The sequence below is a fragment of the Anopheles funestus genome, chromosome 3RL (assembly GCF_943734845.2).
Source record: "Anopheles funestus chromosome 3RL, idAnoFuneDA-416_04, whole genome shotgun sequence".
Lineage (NCBI taxonomy): Eukaryota > Metazoa > Arthropoda > Insecta > Diptera > Culicidae > Anopheles > Anopheles funestus.
The window spans coordinates 56,168,278-56,180,241 of NC_064599.1; the positions used below are offsets into that span (position 1 = coordinate 56,168,278).

The window sequence follows — 11,964 nt, forward strand, 5'->3', positions numbered from 1 at the left end:
TATATTTTTTTGTTTACAGTTTTGGAATGAAATAGCCGCTTTTTAAGCCGGTTGTGTATCGCTTTATTCACCACAGGCGGCTCTTCCGTTCGATATGACAGGTGTGGTGAAAATGCACGTTTGTTCAAAAAAACCGTTTGCAAAAGAAAATACATTTAGTAGCGTATCCACGAGGAATGAAATACATTTTTCACTACAACTCTCTTACGAAAAGCATACAAACATGCAAGACAGTAATAATTTTGTTTATCAATTATTTATTTTACCACGTATTACAGTGGTGTATCCAAAGTAGAATGATTTTTATTGTTTTAATGTGGCGGCAATTGCACTGTGTTTTTGACCATACTTTTAAATCCCTGCGCTTCAGTACATTATCACATGATTTTCCTTTCCGATGCACTTTCCAGTTCCTGATTGATGCGAGTGCATAGCTTCATTTAGCTGATCATGCTGCAAAGAGAACGAACAGGATATATGCTATATTTGGTTGTTACAGTTTTGTTCCGTACGCATTCTAGGGGAAAACGTGCAATTATATTATCAAGCTTTATTTATTTGTTAACAAAAAAATGTTACACAACAGTTTCGCTGAGAGTGGACAAACTTTTAACCAGACGATCACATTGTACATGCATCATGCATCTACCGGCAACTACGTACGTACGGTAATTGAGCAACCCGAAAAGGATTGCGAGCATCTACGAACGAAAACGGTTCGCCTAGCTACCTGTTTCACAAAGGTGAAATGTTGCTTTCGGCATCAAGCGACAGTAGACTACCGAACACGTTCCGCCTCAATGGCAGAAGCCCTTCGTCTGTCGATTTGCTCTTAGCGAGCAGATTGTTCTCTTTCCGGACAAACATTGGCGTTGCTGGTTTTTGAGCACTTGCCGCCCTTTGTGCTGAACGTCTCCAGGGCGGTTGAGACGCAGCAGTGGAGCGTGCCATCTGATAGGGAATTTGCGTGAGGCTACGATTAGAAACAGTAAGGTAGTCGTCAATATTCACTATACACATAATCACAAAAACCATTCTCTTCAGTTGCTATTTTGCTTGCGTGTTCCAAAACAGTGAAGTAGCTGTTACTACCATCTTCTGCTAGAAATAGTCCCTGATGTTCGTGCAAAACCAATCGTCAACTTACTCTATAATTCTTGTTTGACTCGATCTTGCCTGGCTTGGATCCGAATGACGACTGTCTGCCGAACCTTTGCGGGAGGCTAATTTCACGCCATGACCCGTGCCATTCGAACGATTTGTGTTGTCCCATGAATTGTTGCGCTTTAAGTTGTTAGCAATGGTTGTAATGCTGCAATTAAATATACCATTCAAGTATATCAACCTACCATCAACCATTCAAGCAACCGGCTATAGATCCGCTTTTCCATACTTACCTATCACCGATCCGGCGTTTGTCCAGTTCCTTTTGAAGCAGTTCGGGAATTTTATTCTCATTTGCCGACACACGTCCGTCTAGCGATTCATTCCTGTACCGATTCATGCTATCGGCGCTAGAACTGAGCGGATTGCGCCAAATATTCGACACTTCCACGTCACCGCTCGCGGCAGATAAATTCAGCATTTCGGCTGAAAATGTCGGTCGAGCCGGTATGATCGGAGAGCGGCAACAAACCCTGCGGAATGCGCAGTATCAATTAGCTACATAATGATACAAAACTGTACGATTTGTAAAGAATACTCACGAATTAACATCCTCCAACTTTTTGAGCAATCGCTCGTTCTCCCGACACACCAGTTCCTGATCTCGGATGATCATTTCCCGCGTCGAGTACAGTTCGGCATTCTCCTGACGTAACGCTTGATTTTCCATGATGTACACCTTCACCAGTTCCTTCAGTTCGTTGCCCTCCATATCGGTGAGCTTTTCCACATCTACCTTGGGTGGAGTGCGCGGTACTGGTCGACGCTCCAACAGATCCACCTGACTGTTGATGTCCTGTGCTTCTGTCTGCAGATTGAGCGCCGTTCTGAGGTGTTCATTTTCTACCTGCAGTGCTCCAATTTCTCGTTTTAAGCTCAGGATGAGAGCTTCCCGTGGGTCCATCACGATGATGGGCTTCGTGCGGATACGCTTAGCACGTGCCGCATAACGCAACGTGTTCACCGTTTCGGTCACATTCGAATGGGCCGGCGAAATGCAAGCAATCTGCAAAATATATAACTCAACTCGTAAGATAAGCGATTTCTTCAAGATTAAAACATCCATTACGTACCATCAAAGTCACTCCGTTTCCTGCAAGACTGTCCGCCAGCAGCTTGGTTAGCTTGCTGTCCCGATATGGAATGTGCCCACTTCGCTTCTTCGAGTCGCTTAATGACGCAATACAATACCCTAGTAAAAAAAAAGGAATACAATTGATACGGAACCTCACGGCGATTGGTGCCATGTTCAAAGCCTACTTCTACTCACCCAAAACCATCAAACTCTTGTTGATGTTGTTAGCCTCCTCCAGCGTTTTACCCTCGCTGTGCGTTTTCTTCGTCATCTCGCTGCCTGCTAGATCGACAAAGTTAATTTTACCCTGCTTGGAAATGAAAACACCACCTTCCGCCTGCTGCTCGGAAGTGATGTGCACCGTCAGGATCGTATGACTACGGGAGGAATAATCGTTCATCAGATGAGCACCGACGTGCCGATTTCGCATTCCTACAATGGAAGGAATGAAAAAAAAAAGCGTGAAGGCGGGAGAAACAATTCAATCAAGGTACGGTTTCAACGTGAACCCGTTGGTAAACCGAATGGTGGAATTATTCATTCCCTTCTTGCGTCAGCAAACGTTGCTGCATCGTACCTTCCTCCAGGACCGCTAGTAGATCGTCCAGCTCCTCGCAGTCAACGGTGAACAAATTCTCCACAAAAAAGCCACGTGACTTTTTGGACCATCGTACGGCGAGCGGTTTTCTTGCCGTGCCGGGATTCAGTAAGTCTATCACCTGGAAGCAGAAGAATCAAAAGTTTCCATGTTTAAGAGAATATTTTAAAGTTGTGTTAAATATTTATATTTACACAAACTATTACACTTAAAGGAATTCAGTTAAAAACATTTCGAGGCGTTACGGCTTAACGCAGAAAAATCGATCATTTTCCAGCATGCATAAATCATTACGGTTCTGCTTACAGGTTACGTTGGTAGTGAAGATAATTGCCATTGCATTCTATCTGTGGCATGCAACCGACTCCTCACCGACAGGCAACACCCGAGTATTTCGACATGTGATGCGAAAATGCATTCCTTTTTTTCCTCCCGCATCTAAAACCCCAAGGCACGATCGATTTATGAACCTCATTCGAATTATGAACCAGAGTCAAGGCCAGTTTGACCGCGGATTCTTCGGGCGGGACAGTAAAACGATTCCGTACAGGTGGCGTTGCAGCAATGGTGGATGTGTGAGGTGCATATAGATTGCTCCAACCCGATGCCTTGGTGGTAAGCAATAGACAGAATGTGTTTTTGTGTCATGCAAGGATCCAATTATTCATTCCATTTTTTATACCATCCAACCGTTTGTGAGCCGGAACTGCTTGTTTGCTCTGTTGGCGATTACGGTTTGCAGTAACACAAAAGGTGCATTATCTAAGGCACTCACGTAAAATTACACTTCCCAAGCAGTACGCAGAGAATATCGCATTCCGCGAAGCTATCAATTGCTATAGTCCAATAATTTCAATTAAATCCGTATCGCAAAATCGATCACATTACACCACTATGCCATATCTACTGAAGAATTCGTAAAAGCCAACGGAACATTCACACCAATTCCTGTGCCCTTTAGAACCATCCCGTGTGCCAGCAATTCACCGAACGAATGCAAATGAAATTTTAAATTTTAATGCCCATTGAACAACATGTCGGCGTACGATGGGCAGTGTGGACACGGAACAGCACGCGGAACAGTAAGTACATCGTGCTGCTTGTTTGCAAATCATGCCACAAACTAGAAGCATGTGAGGATCAATACAAAATTTAAATTGATTACGGTGGTCTTTGGCATGCAACATTCATTCAACTTACCTTTTCGTTGTAAATCTCCAGGAACGATGCCTTCAGGATAAAGTTGGTATCTTTCCGCTCTTGTAGCAGCTTGAACAAATATAGAAAGGAGCGAAAAACCAATCCATGATCCTCGTGGGCTGGGTCTGGTTTACGATAAAACTGTAACAACAAAAAGTACAGTAATTAAAATAAACCACCGTGGAGTAAATGACTCCAGCAGCTTACCAATTCCGGTGGTCCAGTAAGTGTATGTGTTTTACCCGAACCGGTCTGACCGTAGCAAAACGCAGTACAACTAAACCCTTCGATCGCCATCTCGATCAGTCGTTTTATACCGGAGTACTGCAGCACGTCGTCCTGTGTGGCACCCGGCTCGAACACAACGTTGTACGAAAACAGCTTCGGTTTCTGTCCACCTGCCCCCGAACTTAGCGGAATTCCATCGCACTATGGTGAGATGGTGAAGATTGCCGTTATTGCTTTTTAAATACAAAGTGCGAATCTTAACATACCAAGATTTGGCCATTTCCAGGAAATTGTACCACCATCTCATCACCATGTCTTGCCTCTTTAGTGCTTAACGGACGCACTCGCACCACCACATTGATGTTATCTTCTGGTGTTCCTGGCATCGAGTTGCTACTGCCAGTCGATGCTTGAGTGATGTTATCTAAATTGTCGATGCTACCGATGCTATTAAATAGAACAAAACAAAAGAAATTATGAACATACGCTATTTACTATGTTTGTACACATGCCAAAGACATTGATTTTGGAACTCACAGCTATAAAAAGAGGATCATATTGCAATCGAGAAGTAGATCAAATTTAGATTTTATATCCTAAGTCTCTGGATAGTCCTGATCTCCTGATTAGGATCTAATTAATTAATTGCAAATTCTATTTATTTAAGACTTCATTCGATTTATTAAGTCACCTCTTTCTCCAAACCCTTGCTGTGAGGAACGTTTCTGCTCAGATAGAAGTCAATCCCAAAAGCTTAGTGTATTAAATCATTTGCTTAGCTTGACACCATATGATCGTTCAACGCTATCGCCCTTCATCTTCTATGCTGTGCTGTTTTTCAGCGATTCATTACAATCATTAAAGATCGATTACATTGAGACAAAATTCTCAGCTGGGATCATATACAACTTATATAAGTAATACATAGTTCCAGTACTCGCATACGCCACTGAAACATGAACTCTGTCCAAAACTGACTCACGGCTTAGAGGGCCGCTTTCGAGAAGAAGATGCTCAGAATGATTTTTGGCCCCGTATGTCTTCAAGGACAATGACTGAGCCCATGCAATGACGAGTTCTATGAGTTGTACGATAAAATCATTATCGTACAGCGTATCGGACTCGCCAGGCACAGGTTAATTATGAGACCCACCATGTCAAGTCCTTTTAGCTTATGTACGTGGACATAGCAGGCGTGACAGGCCCAAACTGAGATGGAGCGATGGTGCGGATGGGTCCGCCAGAAAGGCCGGAATAATGGATTGGTATATCGATGGCAGTCGGCAGTTAACGGTTTAAAGCACTCCTGCAGCAGTTAGAGTAATTGTTAGCGATCAGGCGCTTTATAGACCTGATCTTTAAAGCGTCATTGATGAAATCTCATAATGATCATAGTGTGAACTTGTTACGAAAAGAAGTACGAATCGAACTCTTCTTCAGGGTCACTAAAAATAAAACAATTCTAACAATAAGATCAAATATCAATAGAATAATTGCTGAAAAGATCACCTTCAGCTGCACAAAATTTAACATAAACTCGTACAGTTCATTTAACTCTAGAAAGGGTGGATCCATGATTGAAAGAACATCAGGTAACTGTTAGGTCAATCCCAATAGAGAATGTAGACACAACCTGAGATAGCATAATGACGTAGATAGAATTGTTAAAGAAACCTAAACAAATCATTGATAGACAATAATATTTCCCAAACCCAACAAATAAGTGATTTTACAAAAAATATCATTTTCTTCTTACAATATCTACAAAGTAAGCACAATTCTTCGCAAAAATTATTCTATATTAAAGATAATGAATATAACATGAGCTTTACCATAATCGATAGTTTACAGAACTTTTTGAAGCATTTTCGCTACAGCGTCAGGAATAGAACAAAAAAAAAACGGTTCCTTTCCTTTCAATTAGGTATTATGCAGAATTACGAGCATACTGATTGGATCGTAATCATGTCCGATAGAAGTAAATGGACAAGTCGACCCGAAAGCACTTACACACATTCCAAGGTTAAGCTAACAAACGAGTTTAAATTACATTTTACGCAAAAGTGAAAGACATCGCAATGTATGAAATTGGTCACGTGTCCTATCAACGAGGATAATACCGTATCGTGCGGCAATCATTTCGTAACGGAAATTGATCGTTATGACCTTTTATTTGTCAACGATAATAAGAGACAATGTAAAAGGACTTAAGTATTGCTGGTTTCTAGTTTCCATTAACGAAACGAATTATATTACAAATATCCGTTTGCATTTACCTTCTCCGAACTTACAATTAATGTACTAAAAATAACAAAATTCCAGATTAAAATCATGGCAGGATTTTCCACCAAGGTGATAGCAAAAGTAATCACTGAACAACGCTGCTATAACTACTGTTAATGGTCACGCCATGATGCCAGAGCAAACAGAAGTTTTGCCACCAGTTTTGCGTCGTTCATACAAGCTGCGAAGGACACCCAAGGGAACGGTTGTGTTTGTCCCTCTAGTTCAAACCGTACCCCGCCCTATCGTAAGCGGAAAAATGTAAATTAGGGTTGGAGGTAACCGAAATAAAAAACCTCCCTTTAAATCCTTCGACCAGTTACACCCGGTGAAGACGACAAACTAGCACGGTCGGAAGAAACTGGAAACAGAACCGTACGGCGACGACCGTGTTTCAAGTTCGACTAAGCGACTATTGACCCCGGGGAAGATGTCGTGACGTGACGGTGGCTTTTCTTGACCTTCACTAGCCCCCTGGTTTTTTACGGAGGATTTTTCCCCTTTTAGTGGTAGGTTGATTTGGTTGATATTGTTTCTATTAGTCGTCCATTTCGCCAAACCGTACCAAGATATATTTATTATTTCTTCACATTTCTTACTAACAATGTAAAGGAATGCTGTATACTGGGTTATACTGGGTAAAATAAATTGTACAGCATAATTCAGAAGCCATCAACCGGAAGGATACGACCCTTAGGATGGGATTATTGATTTTTTTTATGAACGTTGTCTACTACTGACCAATGGTCTAACGAATGAAGGTTGTTTTTCTCTCGATGGCGTAGGTCGTACCACGCTGCATGTGTACCTGTATGATTCATTATGGACACGTTTCGTGAGCATTTAACATGAGGTGATCTTTCAGAGGGTTAAAGCAAAACCTATTTATGATGTGTTGCGAGCGTGCGGTTATCTATTCTTTAGGATCAAAAGGGTAAAAAAATGGAGTAATGATCATGTCACTGTTGCACGCTACAAATGCCAAAACAGATACCGGTAACACAGTTAGACATGGACAATCATTAGCAGCAACTGCGTCATGGTGTTTGAGGCAAGCATTCTGGGAATACGATTAAAAGATGCAATATATCTAAACGAAAGCCATAAACTAATACAATCTAAAATTTGTTACTCGATAAAAAAGCTTTACACAAAAAGAACTGGAAGAGCACCAGTGTTCATACATAAAATATTCCCAATAGCAGGGATAACCCTACGAGTCAGATAGGGTTAACGGATAGGGTGGAGTGAGTTGCGTGCCAGTTCTTTTAAACTGTACACACGCAAGACTTAAAACTACTGCAACGACCCATTGCGGAGCAGCTAGTGCAAACAGTAATGACCAAGGTCAGTGACATTTAAATGCTCGTGTTCCTGTGTCTCTTCTTCCTGGTGGACATGCTTCAACAACTGCATATGTAGTTTTTATGATATGAAAAGTAGTTGGAAGAAATGGAAGTTGGAGAAATTAGTAACACCAAAGAATATCCCTTTGGTTCTACTTCATAACAGATATTTACCGGAGAATTCAAGAATCAGTGAAAAACTTCAGTTTGGAGATGGAGAAAAGACGACAAAAGCTGATCGGATGTTTGAAGTCGTCCAAAATGTTCCTTATCTTTGGGTACTGGATATTAAACTGATATTTATAATGTCCGGAATTCAAGCTAGAATTAGTTTATTTTTTTTAAAGTTCAATAGAAATTCTGAAATCTACGATCGCGGGAAGATACTCTAAGTTAACGGATTCGTCTACAAAAGAATTTTTAGTCTGTAAACTAAACCACACGGAAATAAAAGATGTAGGATTATAACTGAGATGGAGTTAATAGTGTTGCTACGTCCACAAGAAAAGACGTCCTAATAAACACAGGGACGAAGACAATAAAGCTCGACCGTGAGCGGTCTGAAGGGCTTCCTGAAAGGTTACCTCACAAACAACACGAAAGACATAAAACAAAGCTTTGTTTGTTTCCATTAAATATCTTTCACAGTGCTACATAACACTTAACCTTCGTTTGCCACCAACAGTTCCTAAACTGTAGCTATTAACGGAATTTATATTCAATAACAAAAAATCTCTCCTTCCTACAAACGAAACTCTCCAAATTAAACGAAGGTTAGGAGTGTTCCTTTCTTTTCGTTAGCCTTCATACAACTTCTACATTTGCGACGTACCTTTTTGCCCTTCAAAGCATTTTTCGACCAACAAAGGCACACACAAACAATTGTATGGAAATGTGTTTTCCCCACCTATCGTGTTTTGCTTATCATTTTCACGCGTCACTTTGGATTTTTACTTACTCATTTCCTCTGGAACGGATCAGCACCGGCTGGTTCCGGTTGGTACCATTATGGCCAATGGTACCGCTAGTCGTGCTTAGATTTGAGGTGGAATTTCGCAACGGACTACGTCCACGGTACACCTTGCCATTGTTCATCCGTTCGATGCTGTTTGAACGACGTGTCTGCGACGTTGTCACCGTATTGTTATACTTGTTGTTGAGACTGTTCGAACGCTTCATACCACCACCACCACCACCACTGCCGGATGTTCCCGTATTACCTCGGTCACCCGGTGCGACATGATTGTTTAGCTTACTGCGCACACTGCCGCCGGTGTGGTTATTGTTGTAGGAAGTCTCTCCCGGCAATATGGCCCGTCGTCGACCACGCTGGATGTCACCTGGACGCTGGTTGGCTGGGTACTGTGGTCGCTGCGGTGAGATACCACGTGTCGTGGTGGAGGTGCCTGGTGGTTTGTACACCATCCTGAACCGTGGGATGTGAGGCGAAACTAAGCACTGCTGTTAGCTCCACCTTCGGCCACACAATAGCGCCAACAGTGAAGTGAGAAAATAAACAAAAACCTTCACACAAACTCACAGTGACCTCCGTTCGGTGGTTGTTTGTTTTCTTCTTCTCTTCCCTAGCTACCGTTTAATGTGATTGTTAGCGTGTGTTTGTCATTAATTTGTAGATTTGTTTGCTTCTCGTGGGAGTTGATTACATGTCACTCTCAAATGGTCACATATGCTAAAACATTTATGGACGTGTTTTTTGGTAGCACCATCACGGTTAAGTACTCACCGAAACTACACGTTCCTACACGTTTGTGGCACTCTTTACATGACCCGGGACGAGACCCCCGTAGCTCATTGACCGATTATTGTACTGCTACGCGATCATCACTTTACAGAGCACTAGTTTAATAATTCATTTCAACATGACCATCGTGCGGGTCTACACAAAAGCAAGATAGTTCAACGACTGAAAAGACAGTTCCAATGTTTCTTGCTACAAAAACGTACCTGTGTTTAACCTACATAGACCACAGCACTACATCTTGATGATTGGACATCGAATTTCGTTTGTTCGTATTTTACCGATAAGGATCTTAAACGACGTGGACACATGTTTATCTCGCAGCTACAAATTGAATCCGGTCACGAATTTGACGATCTTAACCGTACAAAAAAAAAACACATTACTTTTCGTGCGATCATTACCTCTCCCAATTCCCAAAAGAGACACACACCGCAGACAGAGTGACACAATTTACACCGAGAAAAATCGAATGGCGTACGAATACAACGGTGCCATCAACGTTACCACCGAAGAATTCCCAATTCACTTTCAATCAATCAATCAATTCGACTACGAAAAGCTCAATTATCTGTTAACAATTCGCCCCATTAATGGTACCACCTACTCGCGGGAAACTTTTACCGGTGAAAGATAACATCAGCCCCCAGTTGCAAATGGAACCCGACGACGGAGACGTCCACCTTTTTCACGAAAATTGGTGCCCAGCGATTCGAAACTTGGTTCCGATCCATCGTGCAGATCTTTCTCCCTCCACCAGAACCGCAGGGTAATCGGGTCAATACAGTGGAATCCCTGTCAGAGCTCTGCCACTTGTTTACCGCCTTCTAATAGGCACAGGGAACGAGAGTTTGGTTTTGTTTGGGTAACCTACTCTTGTTCCCCTGTTTCCCGCACACGCAGACACACACTGCAACGGAAGTGTCACAGAAGGTGTCAACACAACGGGACAAAGGCATTTCGGTCCCATTGCATAAGTTATGAACTCCATCAAGCCAGAGAAATCCACGCGATAGAGTCCTAATATCCTAACATCGAATACTTCGCCTCCAAAAACATTGACCAATTTCGACGTTCCCTTGCTTGCGTTTGGGTGTAATTATATGCCACTTTCCGTACGGCATTTTCGAGCAACTGTTTTTCCTCCTTTTTTTGTCGTCGCCGCCAACGGTTTCCAACTCGGAATCGGAAAGGTTTACAGGCGCGCGGATCCTTAATTATTCATGATGCAACGCGCGCGCACACATCGCTTTGTGGACATTGCTTGAAAAAAGGGGGAAATAATGATCGCAACAGACGCAACACACAAACCAACACCTTTACCACGAACGCTACAAACGGGCCGTGGGTTTCTTCTGTAGGGTTCCGGACTGTTTAAACACTTAAAGCCACACGTATTCTACTTGGACACAGATTTACACAACGTACACACTGGGCCATAGAAAAAAAAACCATTACACGTGTGCCACGCAACGTTTGCCAAGGGGTCATATTGGAACTTTTCTATTATCCACTACATTTTTCGAAGCAAATCAGAGTTATGAAATCTATAATTCCTTTTTTCCTGATCCAACACTTAAATAACTTTGATGAAGCCGGTGCCTAAATGGTCACACACATGCACTACTTCGATTCATGCTCATGGGGGTCGCACAAACCGTTTGACCGTCTGAACCGTTCAATGGTCACCACTCGAATGAAAGCGAACGCTGAGGGCATGTCCTTAGAAAGAGCGTTTTTTTCGTTCCTCCAATCGTCCTACAGAGCATTGTGACGTCACCAGCGGTCAAAACACATACCTTTAACGGTGGTACCGGCTTCTGATGGTGGCGCAAACATTTGAATACGTCACGCAGGACAACCCATTGCTTATAAATGAAACACACGCTCGTTTTCTAACTGACACCGTTGTACGATTCGAAACGCAAGTCGCTGTGATATTACTATGGTATATACTTTCTTACTTATTTCGCATAATTTCTTATCTTAACAATTGTTTTTCAGCCCATTCGTTTAATACTTTATATTAATATAAACGTTTAATAGTTTGCTAAAATCGAAAGGTAAAGCTTATACTTTTTCCCCTGAACACATTATGCCGGGATTCGCAAGGTTGTGAAGGGTTAGTGGTAAGTATACCGATGTATAGATTTTACAAAAAGGATCAATTAACTCAACCAAAGTATGCACACGATATTAGGAGTAGTCCGTTTATGCTTGGTAAAAAACCTACCTACCCTGTTCCTACCTGGTACTGCGAAAAAAAGACGGTGCCGGAGTTTCTTTCCGTTTTAAGAGTTAGAACGCATCA

General features: G+C 42.2%; 1 protein-coding gene across 2 annotated transcripts; it reads right to left on the reverse strand.

Annotated features, from left to right (window-relative positions):
- Positions 1-240: 240 nt before the first annotated feature.
- LOC125770147 (kinesin-like protein KIF12) lies at positions 241-11,830 on the reverse strand. 2 transcript variants are annotated; one of them, XM_049439478.1, is made up of 12 exons: positions 8,853-11,830; positions 4,532-4,712; positions 4,245-4,466; positions 4,038-4,178; positions 2,817-2,958; positions 2,435-2,671; positions 2,238-2,356; positions 1,707-2,170; positions 1,398-1,637; positions 1,148-1,312; positions 731-973; positions 241-453 (listed from the first exon to the last, which is right to left on the reverse strand). In XM_049439478.1, the coding sequence occupies exons 1-11, from the start codon at positions 9,317-9,319 to the stop codon at positions 736-738; spliced, it is 2,616 nt and encodes an 871-aa protein (XP_049295435.1). In that variant the 5' UTR covers positions 9,320-11,830; the 3' UTR covers positions 241-453; positions 731-735. The 2 variants fall into 2 exon arrangements, with proteins under 2 accessions (XP_049295435.1, XP_049295436.1); XM_049439479.1 differs by lacking the exon at positions 731-973.
- Positions 11,831-11,964: the final 134 nt, after the last annotated feature.